This window comes from Ovis aries, chromosome 7, assembly GCF_016772045.2.
Source record: "Ovis aries strain OAR_USU_Benz2616 breed Rambouillet chromosome 7, ARS-UI_Ramb_v3.0, whole genome shotgun sequence".
Lineage (NCBI taxonomy): Eukaryota > Metazoa > Chordata > Mammalia > Artiodactyla > Bovidae > Ovis > Ovis aries.
The window spans coordinates 36,651,294-36,677,329 of record NC_056060.1 but is presented as its reverse complement, the minus strand read 5'-3'; the positions used below and the strand labels follow the sequence as shown (position 1 = coordinate 36,677,329).

The following is a 26,036-nucleotide window of genomic DNA, read 5'->3' as shown; positions in this document are numbered from 1 at the left end:
CCTTCTGTCCTTCTCACAGGGTCTGACCCCAGAAACTGCCACTGAGAAAAGGGAAGGCCCACAGCCTGGCAATCAGGGAAGTGGGCTTCTGTTAAAACGGATTCTTCCCCTCCTTCTGGTGAAAGTCTCCCCACCCCAACCCCCACCAACATGGATGGCTGCCTTCAACTGTCCCCCCTCACAAAGACCCACCAGCCCCTATTACTCCTCTGTCCCTGTACCCAAGGCCCTCAGCCCTAGGGTCAATTCAGGGTTGCAAACATGCTATATCTGTCTGTCCTGTGAACATTTCAACTCTACGACGAGAAATTGACCAGTCAGCCACACATGAAAGAAACCCTATGACAACAATGGCTTAAACTCAGGGCAGTGGAGAGGGGGAGCCTGGAGGTGTCCACCTCAGCCCGCCACCTGGTCAGCAAGAAGGAGGGTCTTGAGCCTCAGGGTCCCTGAGAGGCACCCAGCCAGATCTGGGACCCTGATGCAGAGCAAAGCCCTGAAACAGCCAGAGGGGGACATGGAGCTGCCAGGATGGGGAGGAAATAAGCCTTTCTAATTTTAATAAAATGGCTTATCCATGACTATCTTCTTTAACTTAGAAGTTTTCTTTATCCCTCATCCTGAAAGAAAGCAGAGTGCAGTGTTCTGAGGCAGCCCTACACATACAGGGATCACAAACCAGGAATCGTTTCCTCATGAGAGTGAACTTCTGTATGGTCAGAACCAGAAAAATAACAGTCCCATGGTTAAGACTCCAGGCTTCCTCTGCAGGGGGCAAGGTTTGATCCCTGGTTAGGGAACTAAGATCCCACATGACCCCTGGCTCAGCAAATAAAAGAAAAAAAAAAAAAGCAGAAGAAGAAAGAAAAGAGAAACTGTTACCTCACACCTATTAGGATGGCTAACCCAGAAAACAGAAAATAGTCTTGATGGGAATGTGGAGAAGTTAGAATACCTGCATTGTTGGAGGGATTGTAAAATGCAATCATTTCAGAACACAGTCTGGTAGTCCACTAAAAAATTAAAATAGAACTACCATATGATCCCACCTCTGGGTATATATCCAAAAGAATTAAAAGCAAGGTTTTGAAGGGATTTTTGCACACTTACGTTCATAGCACTATTTACAATAGCGAAGAGGTGGAGTGGACCTAAGTGTCTATACAGATGAGTGAATAATCAAAATGGAGTACATAGATACAATGGAATGCTACGCAGCCTTTAGAAAGGAAAGATTCTCTCACATACTGCAACATGGATGAAATTTGAGGGCATTATGCTATGTGAAATAAGCCAGTCATAAAAGGATGGATATAATATAACTTCGCTTATGTGAAGATAAAATATCTAAATTAGTCAAATTAATGATACAGAAAGTAGAGTGATTGTCACCAGAGGCTGAGGGAAGGGAGCAAAGAAGAGTTGGGCTTAATGGGTATAGAGTTTCAGTTTTGCAAGATGAAAATGTTCTGGGGAACTCTTTCACAACAATGTATACTCTTTCACAATGTAAGTATACTAAATACTACTGAACTGTACATTTAAAAATGGTTAAGATGATAAATTTTATGATATATGTTTTCTATCACAATAAAAATTCTTTAAACCAATCTATGCTGCTCCATCATTTAAAACTTTATTAGATAAATAATGATAATAACAGCACCTAATACAATGTCAGCAGAAACAAAAATTTTCTTTGAATGAGAGCCTAAAAACAATCAAAATCAGGCTTCAGTCTTCGTAAAGTCTTTACCTTTATTCCTGGGGTACAGCTATTCAGGGTTCCCCACTGAAAACCTAGAGTGTTCATTGGGGTCCTTCATCCTTGATGGCCCTGGAACTCTAGTTTGTATCCTTCAGCCCTGTAAGACTGCCAGAGAGCTTAACAGATCTCAGGCTGTCGTCTGCCAATTGTGCATCAGCACATGTCCCAAAAGGAAAAGTGGTATTCTGTCAGGCTTACCTCTCTCTGCTTCTCTTCTCCCCAAGGTCTCTCAAATCTTTGCTGCCTTTGATACCTCACACAGAAATTTGAGATAGTTTATTCATATTTCTAGTTATTTTCAACAGGGACAATGGTATCAAGCTATTCTGCTATATTTAGAAGTTAAAATCCTTGAGAGTTTTTTTTTTTTTTTTAAGATTGAATACAGGGACCCTCCTTCTCGAGAAGTGGTGGTTTGGATTGCAGACTAATATGAACTCACATGTATAGGATCTGAGCTGGAAAACCCTAGTGAAATTCCGTCTTTATCATAAACTGTGAGACCCTGGGAAAGCCTCAGATCCTGGGAGGCTTAGAGATGAAGTTCTAGTGTGTGGACAGGTAGGTTTGATGTGCATTTTTAGCCTCATCTTTGTTTTGTCTCCATCTCTAACCATCTTTCATCTTTTACACTGTTTTAATATGCTCTTCATGGGAAATAGATGGGGAAACAGTGGAAACAGTATCAGACTTTTATTTTGGGGGCTCCAAAATCACTGCAGATTGTGATTGCAGCCATGAAATTAAAAGACACTTACTCCTTGGAAAAAAAGTTATGACCAACCTAGATAATATATTCAAAAGCAGAGATATTACTTTGCCAACAAAGGACAACAAAGTTGGACACAACTGAGAGACTTCACTTTCTTTTCTGAGTTTACAAGACTGAGGTTCACATCATATGAGGTGATATTTGTGAAAGTGCTTTGTAAGCAATGAACCAGTATAATTTATTTGAACCTGGTTCATATTTAATATCTTTTCTTCTTTGCCTTCCATATCCTGTCTATTAGCATATCTTTCCAATTTAACCTCCTACACTTCTGTCAAATCTGTCCACCTCTATCCTCACCAACACTCCCCTGATCAGGCCACCATCACCTCTCCCTTGAATCGTCACAGTTGTTCCTTATTGGTCCTCTCTCTTCCACCTTTGCCCACTCCCCGCCCCAAATAATTTATCCTCTCTATTGAGCCAATGTGGAATTTTTAAAATGCAAATCTGATTGTTATGCCATTCAGTAGCTCTCCAGTGATCTAAGGATAAAATTAAAAATCCTTAACTCAATTCTGCAAGAGAAGCCCTTCCCTTACTTTTTCCCATTATAATCTGTGCTCCAGTGTCATGGCATTCCTTTAATTGCTCACTGCCTTAGGGCCTTTGCACATGCTGTTCTCCCTCCTCCCACCCCTCCCCTTGTCCAATTGCCTAGCTCACTCCTATTTATCCTTCCAGTTTTGGAACTTAAGTATCACTTTCTCAGGAAGCTTTCCCTGACCTCCAAATCCAGGTCCTAGAACTCAAAACTTCTCCTTTATAGCACTTGTCACAACAGCAAATAAATAATTAGTGGTGTATGCACTTAATACTGGTGCAGTGGTGTTTGCCCCTGCTGGAATATAAGCTCCTTGGTAGCAAGAACACGCCCAGCTAATTTATTACTGTATTACCAGTGCCTAAGACAGTTCTGGAATCACAATAGTGCTCAATAAATAAATGTGTCACATATGAATTAGTGAAACCTTCTTGGGTACACACCAGCAGAAGGTTTGTTTTTCTGCCAGAAGATGGGGCATTGAAAGGTGTGGGTGCAGGAGGAAGCAGGAGGGACCTTTATGATCCCTCCTCCCTCCCTCCATCCTCACATTTCCCACTCTCCTTTTCCCAGTTCCACCAAAATACAACAGTATCCATCTCACCACAAGCTCCTCCAAAAGTGGCCCACCTCCACATGGTGGTCCAGTGGCTAAAACTCTGAGTTCCTAATCCCAGAGGCCTGTGTTTGATCCCTGGCCTGGGAACTAGATCCCACATGCCACAACTTTAAGAAAAAAAAAAAATCCTACATGCTGCAAGGAAGATCAAAAATCCCACACGCCATGACTAAGACCCAGTGCAAATAAATTTTAAAAATATTTTTTAAGTGGCCCAACTGAAACACTGCCAGAGAGGGGTATTTGTGAAACTCCATGGGAATTGATTGATGAAAGAGAAGATTCTTTTTGCTAGTGTCAAAAGTGGAATCCCAAAAATGGAGCCCGCCCATGACTGTACTGTTGCCCTCCCAGGCAGTGGGCTCACAGTGGTGAAAGGTCTTCCCATCTGCTTGTCTTACTGTTGTAAGTTTTTGTTATTTTTTTTGAATTATTAACATATAATATTTCTGTGGTACAAAGAAACTAAAGAGTATAAAGAAAAAAGCCCTCCTTACTCCCAGGCATTGAATTTTCCTATAAAATCAATAACTTTATAGTTATTAGAAGCAATAACTTTTCAGAAATATTCTATGTAAATACAAGCAAAGTCATATCTATTTGCCACACACACACACACACACACACATACACACACCCTTTTCTAGAAAGGTAGCCTACTGTTCACACTGTTCTATACCTTGCTTATTTCACTTAACAGTGTAGCTTGGAGATTGTTCCATATCAGTTTATACAGAGCTGCTTCATTCTTTTTCATGCTTGTATAGTATTCTATTAAATTCATATCCCATAATCTATCTATCCAGTGCCTTATCTGTAAACATTTAGGTAGTTTCCAAAATTTTGCTGTTGTAACTTCCAGTGCAATGGATATACTTCTCCAAATTTCATTTTATACATTTGGTTATTTGCATGATAAAATATCTAGAAGTAGAATGGCTAATTCAAAAGTATAAGCATGTAAAGTGTTGGTAGATACTACTTAATTGCCCTCTATAAAGATGCACCAATTTACACTCCTACCAGCACACTGAGAGAGCAACTATTTCCCCAAACTGTCACTAACTCGGAGAGTTGTGAAACTATTTTATCTTTGCCAATTTGATAGGTGAAAAAAATATATATCCCAGGGCAGTTTTATTTTGTATTTGTATTAAATGAGGCTGGACATATTTTCACTTTTAAGAGACATTTGAACTTCCTTTTCTGTGAATTACCCATTATACCCTTCATCTATTTTTCTATTGATTTGTTGTCCTTTTATTGTTTAGTTTGTGAGAACCTTTTACATCAAGGAAAGTAACCCTTTGTGATATGAGTTTCAAAGATTTTCCCCAACTTGTTGTATATCTTTTAACTTCGTTTATAAGTTTTCCCATGTAAAAACTGTTATAGAATCAAATTTATCAATCTTTTCTTTATGGCTTCTGGAGTTTGTGTAATATCTTTAAAGGCCCTCTCCATGCTGACTCAAAAATAAGTTTCTCATCTTCTAGTACTTTTAGGATTTAATTTTTTACATTTAGAGTTTTGATCCATCTGGAATTTATTGAAGTGTATTGTGCAAAGTCACAAACAAACTTTATTTTGGGAAGTTAATTATCCCCAAACCATTTACTAATGAATTCTTATCTTTCCTACTTAATTGCCACATTTAGTACATATTTAATACATACATTTTGGTCTACCTACTTTTTAAATTACAGTACTGTCATAATATATTTTAATATCTAGGAAGCCTGGCCATACTACATTTCTAATGAGAGATTTTTTTTTAGATCATTCAACTTTAGATTTTTTTAGATCATATTTTAGATCTTTTAGAAATTTACTTTTGAATATTAGAATCAGTTTTTCAGTTTCAGAGGAAAAATTTGCTAGTACTTTTACTGGGAATGCATTAAACTTAAGATAATCTCACTAAATCGTCTTGTCTCCTATAATCATTTTTCAGTAGATTCACATTTTTCAGGTAAAAATTATATCATCTTCAAATAATAAGAAAAACTCCCTTTTCATTTCTCATGAAGAATCTTTTTTGGTAAGAGTGAGAAGCAATAGCTTCCTTTTTTGCATAATGAGATTCTTCATGGGTAATGGTTCAAAGTTTGAAAGGTATAAACCAGTAAACAGCAGAAAAATCACATTCCTATATCCATTTCTAAGCTCCCCTCCCAATAGGCAAACAACAGTCCTTGTAGTTTCTTCTATATCCTTCTATAGACATGCCATATATGTGCAGGCCAGTCCAGCTGTGTCTGAGAGAGCTTCTAGAGACACAGTCTCAGAAGCCCAGATAAAACCTGGAAGGCCAAAGAGAACCAAGTAGGAGATCCTCTCCTGTGTTGACAAAACAAATAGTAATAGGAAGAACAACAGAGTGCCAAACCTTCTCTGATCGAGTGTGCCAGACCCAGCCGGCTTGAAAGAGCCACAGTTCTTGCTTCTGCTCTTTGGACATTTATTTTTCACCAACAAATTCTTTCACACGTATGAATCCCAGACACACACACTCTCTATCTTTATTATCAGAAAGGTCCATGAACATCTAACAACTTAAAGTCCAAGACATGTTTAGGGCCTGAATCTGAAGTTGGATATGGACCTCCTTCCAGAGTCTTCCAGTGTCATCGAGGTAATATCTCTGAGGGTCTCTTGAGGCCCCAGAAGCTAGAGGCTTAGACATGTATCTGGGCTTCTCCAACTGGCAGATTCCCCCCACAATTCACTTCCCACTCAAGCCTGCCAGATATACCCCTGTCTGGGCCTCCTGGTACAAGAGATAAACAAGAACGGGGAACTCCTGCAGCTGGTCCAAGAGATACCAGAGGGGAGGGAGCAGGAAAGACAAACATGTGGGAAAGCACACAGGTGGAGTAGAAGGAAATGCCACTCTTTACAGATTCTTAAGCCAACAAAAGCGCCCATCATCATTTTCTGTCTGGAAGACAGATTCAGAGAGGGAGCTCAGAGCAACAGTTCAAGACAGCATTTCCAGTAGCCAAGTGGATAAGAGCAGCCTGCAGCCATGGGACAAGGTGAGCCAAGCCAGCTCTCCACAGGACTTACTGGGCTCTCAGTAGCTTCTCTATCATTATGCTTTCATTAAAATAAGCAGGATGGTAGCAGAGGTGATGATGAGCAACGATGGTTGCAGGTGTTAGGGGATGCTAATAGTGGTGGAGGTGGTGGTTGTAGGGCTATGTTGGGGGAATAGTAAATGGATAGTGCTGATGATGGAGGAGCTAGTGTGAGAGCTGGTCGCTGGTGCTGGTGGTAGGGGAGGTAGTGTTTGTGTGACTCTGGTGGGAAAGGTAATAGTTGGTGCTGGCAGCAGAGGAGATGATAGAGGTGGGTTATGGTGGGAAGTGGTGATGGGTGCAGTGGTGGTGTGGTGCTGGGGGTGTGGCTATGGAGTGACAATCGACTGGGTTGTTGGCGGTAAATTGGTCATAGTTGTGATGACGGTGGTAAGGTGGTGATGGTGGTTAAATAGATTTATACTCTTATCCCAGCATCATCCTAACATGACTATTTTTACTGGGTTGTGGTCCATCTGATAGACAACCCAGGAAAGCATGAGGGTGTCATAGCCTCAAAGCTAAGTAGGAGAGAAGGGAGGCAGGAGTCAGGAAACCAGGGTTTCCCTGGTAGCTCAGCTGATAAAGAATCCAACTACAATGCAGGAGACCCGGGTTCAATTCCTGGGTCAGAAGCTCCCCCTGGAGAAGGGATAGACTACCCACTCCAGTATGCAAGGGCTTCCCTGGCAGCTCAGATGGTAAATAATCCACCTAAATGCCGGAGACCTGGGTTAGATCCCTGGGTTGGGAAGATCCCCTGGAGGAGAGCATACCAACCCACTATTTTATTCTTGCCTAGAGAATCCCCATGGACCCCAGTCCACAGGGTCACAAAGAGTCAGACATGACTGAGCGACTTAGTACAGCAGAGCACAGCACAGTCAGGGAATCCAACTAAAAGGGACAGAGGCAGACACCAAGCAGGGAAACAGGCAGAAGCAGAGGATACAGAAGGCTTAGCCTCTGTTAGCATGTTTACAAATTCTTGTTATAAAGTGAGAATTGCCTGGGAGAATGTCTTAATACTCACAGGCCCCCTCCTTGTAGGGTTTTTCTGGGCTGCATGGTACTCTGGGTTTAATGAGCCTTTAGGTGAAAGCCACACGCAATCTCGAGTGAGCTGCTCTCTGCGCCTCACTCTTCTCACTTGTAAAACAAAAGAATTGGACTCAATCAGTGACTTCAAAGTTAGCTCTAAAAATGATCATTGTATTCTTAGACAAAAATGAGTAGGGGTGAGCAAAATTCTGGATTTTATTCATTGCTTTTAAATTGGGACCAGAAAAGGAGGTCAACAATGAGAACAAGCATTGTTCTTATTAATAGTAGTAACAGGGACTTATACTATGTGTCTGACATGGGGCTGAGACTATTATGTACATTACCTCATTTGTTTTTCATAACCCTGCAAGGAGGGTGGTTATTCTGAGGAAGAGGGAACTGAGGATGAGTGGTTAAGCTACTTGCTTGAGACAGCACAGCTAGTAAGTTGAGCCAAGGATTTGAACCCTGCATCTCTGACTTCAGGGTCTCCGCTTTTACTGACGTTGTCACATTTACCTAGTCTCCAGGATTTCTTTCTCTCCACAGCAGGCCTGGGGATCAAGAGCTGCGACTTCCAGGCAGCGAGAAACAATGCAGAGCACCACACCAATGACATCAGCTCCCAGCGGCTCATTGTGAGGCGGGGGCAGCCCTTCACCATCAGCTTGCACTTTCAGGCTCCAGTCCACACATTTCTGCGTGCCCTGAAGAAGGTAGCCTTCGTTGCACAAACTGGTGAGTGGGACTGACCTCAACTCCATTGGCAGTAGGACTAGGGGGTTCTTTCTCCAGCCTCACCTCAGAGAACCAAGGGGCAACTGGCTCACACTGCACCTGGGCCTCAAGAAATCCTGTGAGGATGAGATAATATGCAAGGAAATGAAAGTGAAAGTCACTCATTCGTGTCCAACTCTCTGTGACCCTATAGACTATAGCCTGCCAGGCTCCTCTGTCCATGGAATTCTCCAGGCCAGAATACTGGAGTGGCTAGCCTATCCCTTCTAGCCATTCCCTTCTCCAGGGCATCTTCCCAACCCAGGAATCAAAACCAGGTCTCCCATATTGCAAGTGGATTCTTTACCATCTGAGCCACCCAAGAATACTGGAGTGGCTAGCCTATCCCTTCTCCAGTGGATCTTCTCGACCCAGGAATCAAATAGGAGTCTCCTGCATTGCAGGCAGATTCTTAACCAGCTGAGCTACCAGGGAAGCCTGATAATATGCATAGTAAGTAGCATTTATCATAATTCAGAAGTTGCTTGGCTGCATTATCACTAAGGAGTTTTTCTGTTAACATATATAATATCAGTTTTGTAGAAAAGCCTGAATGGGATTTAATCTAGGCTAAATATAACATTTAATTTCTACTACTTGCTGAATCTGTACTACATGTCAGATTTTGAGCCAAGGGCTTTACTTGCAATATCTCATTAAGACCTCACATCGGTCCAGTGAAGGAGATATGACGAGGCCCATATTATACATTATGAACCTTTTCTAGATGTCCATGGGCGCTAAGGACCTGTGCTCTCCCCTCACCCTTTTCTGACCCCCATTCCTTGATGAGTGGCTTTCATTCTCCTCCAAATCTAATTTTCACTTACTTCAGTTTTGTGATACTTCCTTTTGTTACTCTGAGTTGTGGCCAAGGGGTCCAAATTACCAATTCATCTCTGTGTGACTGCAGGAAAGCAACCTTCCATGGCCAGTGGGACCCAAGTCACGTTCTCGGTTTCCAGTCTGGGGGACCGGAAGTGGTGGAGTGCAATGGTGGAGGAGAGAGATGACCAGTCCTGGACAATCTCTGTGACCACACCTGCAGATGCTATCATTGGCCACTACTCACTCCTGCTGCAGATCTCGGGCAGGAAACAATGCCTAGGCCAGTTCACACTGCTCTTTAACCCCTGGAATCGAGGTGAGTTGGACCTGGGTCAGCCTGGGCTGCGCAAGACTCAAGGCCCTGGAGCCGGGGCCCCAGGGGACAGCTCCCTCCAGAACAGCACAGGTACTTAGCCACTGTGGAAACCACTCCCTGGATGAACGGCCTCTCAGACCCTGGGTCCTGACTTGGTGTCACCTGATGGAAGAAGCCCAGAGCTTCCCACTGAGAGCAGAGGTCAGTCTGGTCCTGGCTCAGGCTACTTAGTCACCGGAGCTGAGACTCACTGAGGTGACCCCAGAAGAACTCCCTCTGTGATAACAGGATAGGGGCCAAGAGCTGGAAAGCACTTCAGGATAAGAGGGGGCCTGCGGGACAGGTTTCTCTGATCCCTCCCTGGGCTCCCATAGTCTGTCTCCATGGTGAATCTAGGTTTTGCAGGACCTGAGTTTTTTATTTATTTGGGGAATCCTCTTTAAGAAAAAGAACATAGAATTTTGAATTGCTTAGGCCCCCCTGACTTGAAGGGGGGTTCTGTGCTGGTGAGGGACCCAAAGCTTCAGTTTTAGCTTCACAGTAAATCTTCCTTCTTGCTTCTTTCTATTTGTTAGTTCTGTCCTTACTCTAAACTCTCTCTCTCCACCATGACCCATCCAAATACTTGCCTAGAGCAGCATATTAGCAACCAGTCTCCCTAGCTCAGCGGCCTCTGGATGGACTTTCCTGGGGTCAGGTGGCCTCCTGAGGCCCAGCCGGTGGCCACCTCTGGCAAAGCTCAGCCCTAGCTGTCAGGACTATTTAATCTAGAAAAGTCATTAGACTTGGTTGATGTGCCCCAGATGAAAGCCAAGAGAACATCTCCTCTTCCTTCCCATTCTGAAGACTGAGTCTGTTTCCTTTTTGAATCCGCCACACCCCACCTTAATCCTTTGGGCTACCTGCAGTTATTGAGAGGACTGGAAAACAGTTTCTTCCTGTTTGCCCATCCCTGCTACCCCCAGACTAGCCTTTTCCTTTCACGAGTTCACTGCCAGCCCAAAGGGGGCCTCCTTATGAGGCAGGGCTGGGAACAAGGGGAAGTAGAAGAAATCTCCCCTGAAGCCCCTGGATCCCAGGGCTTGATGGCCTCCCTAATCAGCACCTGAGTCCCAGTAACTCCCTGTCTCCACTTCACTTGCCCAGCTTGGAGTCCTTGGGTGGCCCCCTCCTTCGGATAGCCCTGTCTGTCCTCAGTCCAGGCCCTTCATTCCTGCTCCAAGGGGGTTGGCAGGTGGAACAATGGAGGAGAACTAGTGTCCACTGAGGTACCCTTGCCCCATGTGGGAGAGTATGGATTCAAGGCCCCTTCAGCTGAGCGAGGGCCCGTGGCTCTCCACATACTGCCCTCAAGCCATTTCCCTCCAAAACTGAGGCTTGACTGTACCTGCCTTGTTGACTGAGCGCACATCCAGAGCTAGGCCCTGACAACCTGAGCAAAGATGCAGAAATACAGATCTGGAACAGGCCTTGGTTCAGAGGGAGCTCACGGTCTTGACTCTACGCCAGGTTTCCTGCCTCCACACCTGGCTTGTTGGGACCGGTGAGGGAAGGCCTCTCTGTAGGGGTGAGGCGTCTGTCTAGCCAGAGGGGAAGTCCTGGCACTGCCCATCCGGGCGGTGAGTTAGAGATTTTCAGAAATTTTCTGGGACTCAGTCTCATCTTACCATACTTGAAGATGGGGCTCTTCTGGATTCAAAAGGAAATTTTACACCCTATAGTGAAAGTCAAGGTCCTATTCATAAGCAGGGAGCTTTATAAAGAGGGGAGGGGATGCACCCAAGCTGAGAAGAAGGGTGATACCTGTGCTCTGATAATGTACTTCCCAAAGTCTGCAGAGCCTGGGGCCAAACGCCTCGCTTTGAAGCAATTTCCAAAGAGACGATGTCCAGCTGACCTCACAGATGGTACTCAAGATGGAGGGGCAGGGACCCAGTGCTCCTTGGGCACATGATTCTGTGATTTTCTGTCCAAGGTTTTTCAGGGCTTCCTGATATCTAATATCCCAGCATTCTGCTACTTTGAGTACCCTCATCCTAGTTGGATGCCTGGGAGGATGGTTTGGAAATCCTCTTCTCATTCTAATCTCCAGGAACCAGTCTAACCAGCCCCTAATTCACCCCTGGCAACAGGCAGAGAGAGACACTTGACAAGCATATTAGGTCCGCCAGCTGCTCCCAGCTTCCTAGAGTAGGCGATGGCCTCCTTAAAACCCCCACCCCCTTCATGACCCCCAGGCAACCGTTCAATGAAGATAGTAGGAGAGGCAGCAGGAAGAGGTTATAGGAGTCCTAGACCCCCTTGGACACGCCGGGTGGTTCCCACTGTTCCCTCACACACACAGCCCCATTCTCCCTCCAACCCTACTTGTCTTCCCTTCTGCTCACATCTGTCAACCTGTTTGGTTTTTCTGAAACACTTTTTTCTGGTTGAACTTGTGGGAGAGATATAGCAGCCCCCCTGGGAAGCCCCCTGGCCTATTGCCAAATGCTCTTGGTTCAGGAGCAGGTTTCTTTGTGAACCGGTAGGCCTTTTAAGGTTGGCTTATTCCTGTCTGCTGGCTGGCCATGAAAGGCACTGTGGCTGACCCAGGGACTCTCATCCCCTTCCCCACTCTCACCAGAGAGGAGGCCTGGTCCCAGTACGGGATGAAAAGAGGGGTTTCCTTCACAGTCTCTACCAGGCCTGGAGCTGAAGGGAGGGCCTGCAGCAGAATCTCCCCTAATCAGGGAGGGCAAAGGCCTGGAGATGGACAGCACACCTAGCATCCCACAGTCCCTCATCCCTGCCTGCTTCTCTCCAGAGGATGCTGTGTTCCTGGGGAATGAAGCTCAGCGCAGGGAGTACTTGCTGAACCAGAATGGCCTCATCTTCCTGGGCACGGCTGACTGCATCCAGGCCGAGCCCTGGGACTTTGGCCAGGTACGGGGCCCTCCAGGGAAGGTGGGGAGGCAGTGATCACCCCATAACTTTCAGTGCTCACGTCAAACAGATTGGGCCAGTCCAGAGCCTCTGGTCATGAGGCCATTTCTTCGTGCAAGTTCAGCCACATGGTACCTCAATCTCCTCAGGGTCACACTAGACCACCCTCCCCAGCCACCAGAGTTATCTTCCTAAAGACCATGCAGATGAAGCCTCTGTTATATCCTCACCATCTACAGGATAGACACCAAATCCCCTGGCTTGACACACAAGACTCTTCACATCCAGGCCACTGCTTCCCTCTCCCCAAGAGCAGCACTCCCCCCACCAACTCCATGCTTCAGCTCCTGGTCATCCCTCGATTGTGCAAGCTGAATGTTCCCTCTGCCAGGAATACCTTCCCTCACTTGCCACCTGGAAAAGGCCTGCCCATCTTTTAAGACCCTCTGAAAGTTTTCGCAGCCCCCAGAGGCAGAGGGACTCTCCACTGTGCTCCCTGGATTGGCATCTCTCCTAGAGCCCCAGCCACATTGCTGAGATCTGTAGCCTAAGTCCCCACGTGTCTCCCTCACTCCTCACTTCTGCTCCTCCAGAGCAGAAGCTGCCATTTTATCCACCCCCACACAGGGACAGCCCTGTTAGGAGCTGTGGGAGCAAATTACATGAAAAACTGTAGAAATGAAAGGACTCGACAGAGCCCTGGTGCTCAAAAGCCCACACTATCAGCAGTCAGGCAACAGAAGAGGCAAAAGGCTGAGGTGCAGGGCCCTGGGGCAGAGGGAAAAGCGAGAACTTCTTCAGGAATACGGCAGGAAGGAGTGGAGCCTGAGTCAAGAAGGACAAGGGGCGGGGTTGACTTGTGGGAGGAGTGGCTAACCTGCACACCCTCCATCATGGGCGCCCCTGTGTGGTCCTTACAGCTCGAGGAGGATGTGATCGACCTTGGCTTGCGCTTACTGACCGTGGACAAGCAGGTGGAGAAGTGGGGCAACCCCGTGCATGTGGCCCAAGTCTTGGGCTCCTTGGTGAGTGAGGACGGGGTAGGGAGGGAGAGGAGATGAGACAGCAGTCCTCTGCCAGAGCCGCCCCTGTCTAGGGCCCCAGAAGTTTTTTACTCACAAATGGTCCCCTCCTCCCAGAGTGCAGGGGACAGGCCCTGGAGAAGGGTCTGAGTGAGGAGGGGCAGACAGTAGCATCCAGCGGGGAGAGAAATGACCGAAAGGTGTCCTCCTTCAGGTCACAAGCCAGCGAGGACTAAAACTGACCTGGATTTCCTTGAGACCTCCCTCTCCCTGCCTCCCCACTCCCAGCCCTGACAGGGAGCTTAGGTCCCTGGGAAGAAGGGGGTCAGTTCCATCTTACCCATGGGTTGGTGATAAAGCAGTCAAAGGAACTTGTTTTCATTTCTAAATTATTCCCATGAAGGTGGCTTGGTCCTTTCCTATTGTCCTTAAAAAGTTCTCTCATAGGAGTAACGCGCTTTCTATTTCCTCATGCGGCTCAGTCCTCTCCTCTGAGGAGGTGGTGAGGGACAGGGCTAGCCTGCGAGGAGGAAGAAACGTGGGCCTCAAGGTTCCAGGTGCAAACACTTGAAGAATCAGGGCCAGGCAGACCAAGGAACGGTGAAAGCCTCCAGAGAGGGGCAGCCCTCCTGCTGCTCTCGTGTCCTGAGTGTCGTTTGCCACTATGGGCTTCCCTGGTGGCTCACACGGTACAGAATCCGCCTGCGATGCGGGAGACCTGGGTTCGATCCAGGTTTCAACCCCTGGGTCAGGAAGATCCCCTGGAGAAGGGAATGACAACCCACTCCAGTGTTCTTGCCTGGAGAATCCCATGGACAAAGGAGCCTGGTGGGCTACAGTCCATGGGGTCACAAGAATTGGATATGATGGAGCAACTAACACTTTCACTTTCATGGCTCATAAACCCCTGCTTCTGAAGGACTTGTTAAAAAGGAGGATTCCCAGACACCATCCCAGGGGGTGAGGGTGGAGCCCAGGAACATGCAGGTTTAACAAGTTCCAGGTGATTCCCATACAGGTGGTCTGTTCACACCTGGAGAGCTGTAATGAGCCCTCGCTATGGACATGCTAAGTCACTTCAGTTGTGTCTGGCTCTTTGTGACCCCAAGGACTGTAGCCCACCAAGCTCCTCTGTCTGTGGGATTCTTCAGGCAAGAACACTGGAGTGGGTTTCCATGCCCTCCTCCAGGGGATCTTCCCCACCCAGGAATTGAGCACATGTCTCTTTCATCTCCTGCACTGGCAGGCAGGATCTTTACCACTAGCGCCGCCTGAGAAACCCAAGCCCTCCCTACCCACCCCCATAAACATCCACACATTTCCCCAAACAGCTGCAGATTCTTAAGGAGAAGCTTGTCCTGCCCACTGCGAAGATCCAGACCACGGAGGAAAGGGCCTTGCTGAACAAGCGCCGGGGCAGTGCACCCATCCTGCGACAGTGGGTCACTGGTCATGGGAGACCCGTGTACGAGGGTCAGGCCTGGGTGTTGGCAGCTGTTGCTTGCACAGGTACAGAGCAGACCCTGCCACACTCAGATAAGTCACCTTGGCTACTGCACAGAGTGTCTGCCTTGTGTCTTGGGTTGCCCAGTACCCCCTGCCCCAAAGCAGCCACTGCCTCCACTCTGCAGCATTCCCCCACCTCCACCACACCTGTGATTGCTTCCCATGCACCATCTGGCTAAGATGGCTTTTCCCCAGCCACTCCTCCCAACCAGATTCAGCAAAGTTGGGCCCATCTGGTGAGCTCTGCTCCCAACTCCCCAAAGCTCCTCCCTGCCTCTGCCCCAGAAAAGCCAGTCCCAGGGCTCTGTGGAAGCCTCCCCCTGCTGTGTGCTCCACCCGCTGTATAACTTGTCTGTTTCTCATTACTTGGCCTTCATATAGCGTAGGTCGGGCGGGTGTCAGTTCCTGTGCCCCTTCTCTTTCCACAATGTCACCTGGCATTAAGACCATGAAACTGCCTAGTGTCCAGAGGAGACACTGAGAATGCTAGCCATAGGCCCCATCCCCGCGTCCCAGGCCTCTCTGGTGCCCTGACCCTCTGCCCGCTTCCATGCAGTGCTGCGAGGCCTGGGAATCCCTGCCCGAGTTGTTACCACGTTCACCTCAGCCCAGGGCACCGGCGGGGACCTGCTGGTAGATGAGTACTACAACGAGGAGGGGCTTCAGAACGGAGAAGGCAACAGAGGCAGAGCCTGGTGAGAAGCCCAAAGGGGATGGGTGATGTCCCAGACCTGAAAGGGCTCCAAACCCGCAGCCTGTCATCCATGGGAACCCCCAGCCCAAGTAGCCCTGCTGTGAATAGGCCTTCGGACTCCGGACGGCAGGATTCTGAAGGTCAGGGCGAATGTGAGACGCACACCCCTTCCTGGGAGTGTTGGAACCACTCTTACACAGCGTCCTCCCATCCACTTAGTCTCAGCTCTGTCGTCTCTGGACTGCTTCAGGACTTTTTCCCCCCACTTGTATTGTTCCCTTTGCTTCAGGATCTTCCAGACTTCCACGGAGTGCTGGATGGCCCGGCCTGCTCTGCCTGAGGGTTATGACGGATGGCAGATTCTATACCTAAGTGCTCTTAAAGGAGATGAAGGTAAAGCCTGGGGTGACCCTAGGACCACCAGGTTACACAGAGCTGCAAGAGTACAAGGAGTCCCTTGGAGAGGAAACAGGGGCAGCAGGTGGTCCATAGCAGGTCTGCAGCCCCTAAAACAGAAGTGGTGCCAGGACTGATAGTGAGCAGTGGGATGCTGGCCCAAGGTCCCCCAGGAATAGAACAGTCACAGAGCCAGGCACATAGGAAGTGCTCAACAAAGGCAACCTCCTCCTGTCGTGTCTGTGGTCAAGCTGGGTTAGGAACTCCCATGTACTCTGTAACTCTGAGGTCTTGTCCAAGAGAGTGCCGGCCATAGACCCTGACCAAAAAGTTTTGTCACTAAAAGTGAGCTTCACCCCAGCTGTGCCCTCTCGGAAACCCTGCCTAGTGCCCACCTCTGACCTTGATTCCAGTGGAGGGGCAATAGGGCATTAGGATGGGGACAGAGGTTTTGCTGCTCTGACCAAAGCCAAGGTCTGGGTATGATTCCTCTCACCCACTGACATTTCTCTCCCTCAGTCCTGGAGGCCTGTGATCTGGTCCCAGTCAAAGCGGTCAAGGAGGGGACTGTGTGGCTGAGCCCTGCAGTATCAGACATTTTTGCCTCAATTAATGCCTCATGTGTGGTCTGGAGGTGCCGTGAGGACGGGACACTGGAGTTGACTGACTGCAACACTAAATATTTTGGCAATAATATCAGCACCAAGAATGTGGACTGTGACCGCCGTGAGGACATCACACAGAACTACAAGTATCCTGAAGGTACCAGGCAGTGGGGGGCCTCCCAGGTGGCTCAGAGGTAAAGAATCTGCCCACCAGTTCAGGAGATGCCAGTTCGATCCCTGGGTCAGGAAAATGCCCTGGAGTAGGAAATGGCAACCCATTTGTTTTCTTGCCCAGAAAATCCCATGGACAGACTGAGTGCCTATAGTCTGTGGGGTTGCAAAGAGTTGCATACGACTAAAGCAATTTAGCATGCATGCACCAGGCAGAGGAGGGCCCCAAACAGCAACAGAGGAAAAGGAATGGGCCAGACACATGCAGGCCAGGGAGGCGTGCAGTCCATTCCCCATCACATAAAACAGGACTTCTCAACCCTGTTTGACGTTATTCACATTTTGGACCAGATACTTCTGCTATCTGGGAGGCTGTGCAACCTGCGACATTCAGAAGCCTTCCTGGTCTGTACCCTCTAGATGCCAGCCCCTCCTCCAACCACCACCACCAGTTGTGACAACCAGAAATGTCTCCTGACATTTCCAGATGTCCCCTGGGGGCAAAACTGTCCCCAGCTGAGAACCACTGCTATAAAACAGAATACTAAATACCAAGTCCAGGTGATTTCCCTGGTGGTCCAGTGGTTAAGACTCTGCACTTCTACTGCAGGGGGTTAATCCTTGGTTGGGAAGCTAAGATCCCACATGTCACATGTGGCATGGCCAAAGACAAAACAAAAAACGAGCCCAGCTGCCAGGAAATATTCCCTCTCCTGCTGTCCTCCAACACTCCCTAACCTCCCTGTGTATTCCCCTCCATATTAGTTACTAGAGCGCACTGCTGCGCTGTCCACCCATTTGTCCAAACAAGAAGGCCTGCACTTTTCTTGAGCCTCCCAATGGTACCCTCACACCCATCTCCTCATCTCCTTCCCCACTGCCTGCAGGTCACCCAGGGCCTCATCATCTTTTTTCTACAGTATTATAGTAGCCTCCTAATTGGGCCTCTGCCTCCAGCCTCCCCATCATTATTCCATCTCTAACTTAGAGTTTCCAGAATGAGCTTCCCAGGACACAAATATATTTATGTTACAGAATATTCCTGCTCCAGAATATTCCATGGCCTCCATTTCCCTTGGAATAAGTCCAAACTCCTTCAATTAGGAAAATACAAGTTCCTGCAACTTGTACAAAAACTAGCTCTCCCACCATTCAAGGGGCAAATTCATAGTACTTAAAGAACTTGACCCTGAGTGACTTGGAAGAGACACACTGTGTCTGTGGTGAGTGTGTCTAACACAAACCTTTTTTCAGCTCCATGTGGCACAAGAGGTTTGCAAGGCTCTGGCGGCCTTGGCAGATTTGAGCAGTAGTGGGTCAATGAACCTTAATCCTGAGCGTTTATTAGAAGGGTCTATACCTGCTGGGAGAAGGAAATGGCAACCCACTCCAGTGTTCTTGCCTGGAGAATCCTAGGGACGGGGGCGTTTGGTGGGCTGCCGTCTGCGGGGTCGCACAGAGTCAGACACAACTGAAGCGACTTAGCAGCAGCATACCTGTTGGGTAAGAGGCCTGCTTTGTTTATTCCATTCTTCAGGATCTTCTCAAGAAAAAAAGGTGCTGGAGAAAGTCCAGAAATACAGAATGGAATGCAAGAATAATGGCATCCATCCTCCTAGCTGTGAGACTGATGATCCTCTTCAACTCTTTTTGAAAGCACCGAGTTCCCTAGCCCTGGGAAAGAATGTAGAGTTCTCTGTGAACTTGTTAAACCCCAGTGACCAGGAGAAGGAAGTGCAGCTGGCAGTTGGGCTACAGGCAGTGTACTACAATGGCGTCCTTGCGGCCAAGCTCTGGAGGAAGAAGTTTGTCCTTACTCTCAGTGCCAACTCAGGTAACTATCTGTGATCCCTTCCCAACACTCTACACACCCAGCTCCCACTCTGAGCAGGCAGCAGCCATACAGCAACCCCTGCAGATTTGATGACATGGTTTCTAGTTCCTGATGTGCTCGCGCGCTCTCTCTCTCATTCAATACATATTTACTGAGCTTCACACAGGAAAAACAAAACCCCCATTTCTGATTGTAGTCATTTGAGTAAACAGACTATGGAGCAGTATTAAGAAGTGTTTGATGAGGTAAACGCAGTACAATGGTGGATTAGCATCTCTCCCAGGCAAGAGCAGGCTGCCCCCAGGTAAATCAGGCTGCCCTGGGTCTTGAAGGATGAGTAAGGCAGTGTCAGAGAAGTGAGTCATGGGCTTTCCAGGCAGAGGGGACATAGGCCCAGGTTCTTCCTCCTCCTTGAGATTCTTATGTAATTGATCTGGAGCCAGATCCAGGCACTGGAATTTTTTCAGAGCTCCCTGTGTTATTCTAGGGTTGAAAATCCCTGGACTAGAGCAGCTGTTCTCCAACTTTGCTGCACGTAAGAACCACCTGGGGGAAGTTTGATGCTCAGCCTGCACCCCAGACCAATTAAGTCAGAAACTCTACAGTTTGACCCAAACATCAAAAATATTGTTAAGTCCTTGGGTGACTCCAATGTGCAGGCAAGAGAATCAGTGGAATAGAGCTTGTTTACATGATTGCAGCCACCTCCTGACTGGTCCCCCTGCCTCCAGTCTTTCCACCCTGTTCCCTTTCCAAGAGCGGGAGGAGTGGAGAGGGGGAGTTGCGTGAAAGCCACACTGGACCAGATCTTGAAGTGGCTTGTAGATGCTGCCCAAGAGTTTGGGTTTTATTCTCTGGGCAATGGGGCGCTGGTAAAAGGTAAAACCAGAGGAACCAATGGGATTAGAAATTCATTTTTGAAAAAGAACTTTTGGTAGAATGGAATGGAAGGGGTCATATTAGAGTCATGTATCTCAACCTTGTATGTTGAATCATCTGGAGAACTTTAAATATACTGATTCCTAGGTCTCTCGGTCAGAGTCTGTTATAACTGACTTGGGGTGTGGCTTGGCATTGGGAATTTTTTAAGCTTCCCATATGATTCTAATGTGTATCTAATGTGTGTCCAACAATGACAGAGTAGAAGTTGGAAGGTTTTGAAAAAATTGAAGGACAAAGTAAACTAGCAGAACTTTTCAAATGAAGTCATATTATAGAAGTGGGCTAGATTGAACTTGTGTATGTGGCTAGAGGGTGCTTCCAGGTTGGGTGAGCCTCTAAAGTAGGGCCAATGGGAAAGAACAGGTTTGGGGAGAAAGATGATGCGTTCTGCTTGTTGCATGCTGGGTTTGAAATCCCAGAAGACATCTGAGCTGCGATGGCCAGTAGGCAGCTGGAAACCTAAACCTGGTATTCTAGATAAAGTCCTGGATGGGGGCAGGGGAGAGTGGGGAAGGACTGAGAGAAAATGAGAGGGCAAGGAGGAAACCCAGGCAGCGCCAGCGTGTAGGCACCAGACAGAGAGACAGTAGAGTGAGAGATGACGTCAAAGAGAAGCGGGAGCCCAGCATGGCCAGCGGACAGGCTGTGAGAGGCCAAGGCTGGAAAGCCTCTACTGACAGAGAGGTCTGATGGAGAAGCAATAGGTTCCTGGGGCTTAAACTGACTGAGAGCTGAGGTGAGACAGGGTATGCAGTCCTTCCTGGAAGAATGGGTGGAAAAAGAAGAGAGGCTGGGTGGCAGACAGGGACACTCCCGAGAGGGAAGGTGTTCTTTGTTTTCTTTTAAGATGATAGAGAGCAGAACCTGTTTATATGCTGAAGAAGAAATAATAGAAAAAGACGAAGCCTCAGGAGAGAGGGGTTATAATCGATGGTGCAACCTTTGAGGAAATGAGACACAGCTAGAATAATTATAGCTCACATTTATTGAGCACTTCTTTTCAGCAAACATGATGTTAAGTGTTCTGTATGCATTATCTCATTTATCCTCATAATGACCTTATGAGGCAGGAACCATTATCATCCCCACAAAAGATGAGGAGACCAAGACACAGAAAGTTAAATAAATTGCCCACAGTTACACAGCTAAGCAGCGATGGGGTTGAAGCAGTGATGGGGTTGGGATGGAGCACTGATTTAAAAAGCAGGGGACAGGATCTGGGCACAGAGGGGGCCTCACCCTGGAGACAGTGGTGAGGAGGGAAGGGTGGCTTCATTTTCTCTGCAAACGGGAAAGCACAGAAGCAGAGAAGGGGAGGGGACCAAGCAAGCATATATTCAGCCATGACTGGGTGGCAGGTCTGAGGCCAACACCTAACAACTGTCTCATGAACCAGAAGCCGTCCCCGCTAGGTGTTGTTACTAGACGAGGAGATTGAGGCTCCGCTTGCAGTTCACAGGACCCTTCCCAGAGCCCTGTGGAGGCGGTCTACCAAGTGCTGTGCTCACGATGGTGATGTTGGTCTCGGGTGGGTGGGTTGTTTGTTTTTTGCCGCCCCTGGTCTTAGTTGCAGCATTTGGGCGCTTGGTTGTGGAATGTGGGAACTGTTTTCCTGACTGGGGGTTGAACCTGCACCCGCTGCCTTGAGACCATGCAGTCCTAACCACTAGACTGCCAGAGAAGTCCTTTCGGGTGGGTTCTTGAGTGAGTTCATTCTGAAATTGCTCTGAGGAGTCTTTCTGGCTTCAGTGAGGCCCCGACTCTTGGGAGTCATGTGTGTCTCTGGAGCACATGCACTCACTCCTGCGCACTGACTCCACCTGTTACGTGTTTCAGCTGAGAAAATCTCTACCTCCCTGTTCAACTCCAGTTTTGAACAAAACCTGCCGGAGAATAGCTTCCTCAGACTCACTGCCATGGCAACGCACTCCAGCCTTCCCTGCTTCGCCCAGCAAGACATCGCCATTTGCAGACCACACCTTGCCATAGAGGTAGGCACCGGTCCTTCCCCAAATTGCTGTATTTGCTGCTATTCGGTCGCCGTTTCAGAAAGAACAGAGCCCCTCAAGCTTCAGAGCAGGTGACCGTGCTGAAGAAACTATCAGGAAATGCTGGGCCGAGAGCTCCTTCTCTTGAAAGAGATTTCTTATATATGATACTAAATCTTTACAGTTTAAGTAAAGGTTTCTAAAATTGGGAGTCTTCTCAGTGGCTGCCTCCAAACTCACAAAGATACGGTCATTTAGCACGTTATACAACACCAATGCATTTTCACGTTTTACTTCTTTTAATACAACAGCCCTGGGAGGTGAACTCTTCCCATTATTCAGATGAGGAAAGCATCATGCCTACAAATCATAAAAATGGGCTGCCTTAGAGGCTAAGGGCTCTTAGTCCAGTCCTCTTTCCACATGCGTACCCAGACCAAAATGAATGTGACTTGGTCTCTGCCCTGGAGGGGGTTACGGCTGGGCAAGGGTGACACGACGTGTGGTCGTCTATGTAAGAACTTTCAGAGGAACAAAGTCACTCTGGCACAAGTGAAGTAAAGAGGCCTATTTCCGGCTGGGGGTTTGGGAAAACTTCATGGGAGAGGTGGCAATTGTGTCAGGCTTTGAACAATAGGTAAGCTTTCAGTGCAGAGGAGGGAGAGGGCCATTGCAGATGGAAGACTGAGTAAAGAGGCCCAAAGGAAGGGAGCCTGAGGGATGTGCTGGGGCTGGGAAATTGCCCACAGAGGTTAGGGTGTAGTCAGGGGTAGAACAGATAAGTCTGGGATAGATTGGGGTTAGACTGTGAAGGGCTCTAAAGGCCAACCAAAGCTGAATTCTAAGACAATGGGAAACCTTCCAAGGTTTCCAAGTGAAGAAAAGGCACCATCAGTGTTGTCAGTGATGGATCAAGGGTGAGAGTAAATACAGAAGACCAAGTAGAGGGGTAGGGAAGTCAGCAGTTGAGTTTAGGTGAGGATGGTAGAGATAGGAGAATAACCAAGAAAGGGTTCAGGGAGTGCAGCCAGGAAGGGAAGCAGTGACTACAGCTCCATGCTCTTGGGATCCCCCACAGATGCCAGAGACAGCAGAGCAAAATCAGCCCCTGATGGCCTTGGTCAGCATCCATAACCCCCTCGATGTTCCCTTGGAAGACTGTGTGATCTCCATCTTTGGAAGGGGGCTCATTTACAGAGAGAAGAGCTACAGGTAAGGGACCACAAACTCATCCCACAGAAGTATCTCAACCTGTCAGAAAGGCAGGAACCTGGGCTTCCCTGGTGGCTCAAATGGTAAGGAATGGCAGGAACCCAAGATGACACTCTGTTTGCTGTGTCCATGAAGACAGAGCAAATACCTGCCAGAGTTGAACTAAAAGATCAGGGCCTCTCTCACCCTGGGGCCACCAGTGTTTACAGGGGTACAGGACAGAGGGAGGCTCTGTGCCCTTTGGGCACCTGATGCTGGTTGAGGCCCTGGCCATGCAGAGAGGGCCTGGGTATTACTAACACAGGTGAGGGGGTTAGGGAACATCACAGGCAAGAGCTGCACTCTACCAGTGACAACACAATACAGACTTCTATTTGCACATTCCCTTTTACTCCTATTCCCTACTCCCATTCCCACCACCACTCTTCATATCCTTGTCTTAATATGTGTAAAATGTGTACTGTTGCTTCATGAGCCTGCATTTTTAAACTGTATAAATGTTATGTCTAATTCATTTCACTCAGAACTGTTTTTCACTCATCCACGTCAAGTCCATTGCTTCTGCTACAAATTACTCCATCATGTATACCCCTGCTTCCTACCACACCACTCCACAGTGCCTCCAACTCTCAGACACTGCAAATACACATATTCCCTTACATACCTGCTTGAAAATTCATGCGTGTGGGGTAAATGCACAGGAGTTGCTGTGACATAGGATAAGACATAGGATAAGACCTATGCTGAGACATAGGATAAGACCTGGTTTGACCACATGCTATCAGATTGGTTTGCAGACTAGCTGCAGTTCCCTCCAGCTTCTATATTCCTACCATTCCTCTGCTCTTGGCAATACCCAGTTTTCTCTTTTAATCTGGTCTAATGGGAACAAAATAATATCTCATCATTGTTTTAATTTGCAACTCTTCATGTTTGTTAGCCTTTTTCATTTCCTCCTCTGTATAGTTCCTTAACTTTGCCCACTTTTTTTTTTTTTGCTTTTTCTTTTTTCCTTGTTGATCTGTGGGTATATATACACACACATATATTCATACACACAAATCCTGTATAATCTAGGTTATTAGCACCTTGTTGGCTTTAGATGTTGCAAGTATCTTTGTTAATCATTGCTCCTTCTCTCGTGAGCTCCACAGCATCCTCCACTAAACACACACACACAGTTTAGAGTTCACAATGCCCACCTACAAACCCGAGGTCCCTGACAGGTTGTGTGGTTGTTGAGCTACCACCTCAGCCTCAAGAAACTCAGTCACTCTTGGCCATAAGTTGAGAGGACTGCCAGCATTTAACCAGACTTCTGTGGTCACCCAGACAAACTGTAAGGCAAAGCTTCTCAAAAGAAATCCGCACCAGTTGCTCAGTCACCATAAGAAGGTCCACAGGTAGACAAGAAAGCTGCTGATAGGGCTCCAAACACCTCCTGCTGGCATCCTGACATCTCAGTATGCCCACTACATCCACTGCAGTTAGCAATGAGGCTTCTAAAACCATAGTTTTCATAAGCCTACTATTACCAAGAATGGGACCAGACTGAAGTCACAGATGATAAAACAACAGATGCAACCTGGAAGCCCTTAGAATAGGATGTTTCTCTTCTCAACCATACAGCTGCTCACCAGAGGCTCCTGCCTTCTACCCGCTTCAAACCTCCTTTGTTTTAACAGCTGGGTACTTACATGTTTATTTCTTCAGGGTCCACCTCTGTAAGCAGGTAAGGATCAGATTCACTGGGACCAACAAAGGAATGGCCCTGAGACAGAACTAGGACTTTTCTTCTATTTCAGAGTGAATTCAGTGCAGCCCAGAAACACTTTGCACACCCAACTCAAGTTCGTGCCAGTGAAGGTGGGGTGCCAGAGGCTCACTGTGGAAATGGACTGCAACATGTTCCAGAACCTAACCAACTTCAGAACTGTCATGGTGGTAGCCCCTGAACCTCCAGCTTAAACTTCCAGCTCCAGCGTCACTTTCCCCAACCACCTCCTGAATCTACAATCTAAAACCAAGCATGCTGGGAAGAGAAACTTTGCTTATCACACAAATGATTCTCTGCTTAGGCTGAGCAGGAGAGGACCAAGAACAAAACTAGATTCCGCCCCCCCCCCCCCCCCAAAACAACTTATATTCTCAGAAATCAACAGAAAAAACACTCATTTCTGTCACCCCAGCTCAAGGCATCTATGAAGACTAGTTGTCTTAGAATAGAAACTATTGGGCTCGAGGAATTTTTTTTTTAAAGCCTTTATAAAGGTATTCAGATAAGTAAATTAAGACTTTTTTCAGTTCAGGGTTTTTCATAACCATTTACTATTCATTAATACATAAATTTATGGTAAGGAAAATAACAATATTTAAAGCACTCGTTATTTCTGATGAAATGGGACAATATTAACTAAAAATATGATTTTTAGACAATCCTAAGATTATATTGATCAATGCCATCCCTGACCATTATCCTTAAAGATCCAAAGATGACTAAAGAAAGTTACAAAATACGCAGCATAAGACCTGAGTGGAGAATGATCTTCAATATTCAGCTATGGTTAAGTCCTTATTAGAGTTGAATATTATGAAAGATTACATAGCCCACAATTAAGTGTGATGTTAACAATATGAATTTGGTCCAGTAGAGAAATATGCAATTATTAAGTATAAAGAAAATAGGACCTGTAAAAAAAAATTGGACTCCTTTTGTACAAAGTTAAATTTTTTTTCATTGTTTCCATTTTGTTGCTTTGATACTCTCGGTTTTAGTTCCTTTTCTTTGTAATACTTGTTAACAAGTACAGAATGGCACTTTATGAAAGTAAATTAAAACTCTTGACTCAAAGAACTTCAGCCTCAAGTACATAGTATTCTCTCAAAAGAATGGATGCTGGACTTGCAGGCTACTATGCTAAGTGAAATAAGTTAGAGAAAGATAAACACTGTATGATATCACTTACATGTGGAATCTAAAAAACATAACAAATTAG

General features: G+C 47.0%; 1 protein-coding gene across 6 annotated transcripts; it reads left to right on the top strand.

Annotated features, from left to right (window-relative positions):
• Positions 1-6,552: 6,552 nt before the first annotated feature.
• Positions 6,553-25,891, top strand: EPB42 (erythrocyte membrane protein band 4.2). 6 transcript variants are annotated; one of them, XM_042253053.2, is made up of 13 exons: positions 6,553-6,741; positions 8,380-8,565; positions 9,518-9,748; positions 12,552-12,670; positions 13,591-13,695; positions 15,024-15,201; positions 15,755-15,893; positions 16,182-16,285; positions 16,808-17,050; positions 18,602-18,898; positions 21,677-21,831; positions 22,907-23,040; positions 24,846-25,891. In XM_042253053.2, the coding sequence occupies exons 1-13, from the start codon at positions 6,732-6,734 to the stop codon at positions 25,006-25,008; spliced, it is 2,064 nt and encodes a 687-aa protein (XP_042108987.1). In that variant the 5' UTR covers positions 6,553-6,731; the 3' UTR covers positions 25,009-25,891. The 6 variants fall into 6 exon arrangements, with proteins under 6 accessions (XP_042108987.1, XP_060275124.1, XP_042108986.1 ...); XM_060419141.1 differs by having other exon boundaries at positions 24,754-25,891; XM_042253052.2 differs by having other exon boundaries at positions 8,377-8,565.
• The last annotated feature ends 145 nt before the right edge of the window (positions 25,892-26,036 follow it).

What these genes read in the sequence shown, in the direction of transcription:
- EPB42 (XM_042253052.2), top strand. An exon ending in CTTTAACCCCTGGAATCGAG is followed by an intron (nt 9,749 to 12,551) that starts GTGAGTTGGACC and finishes GCTTCTCTCCAG; the next exon opens with AGGATGCTGTGTTCCTGGGG. An exon ending in GAACTACAAGTATCCTGAAG is followed by an intron (nt 17,051 to 18,601) that starts GTACCAGGCAGT and finishes TCCATTCTTCAG; the next exon opens with GATCTTCTCAAGAAAAAAAG.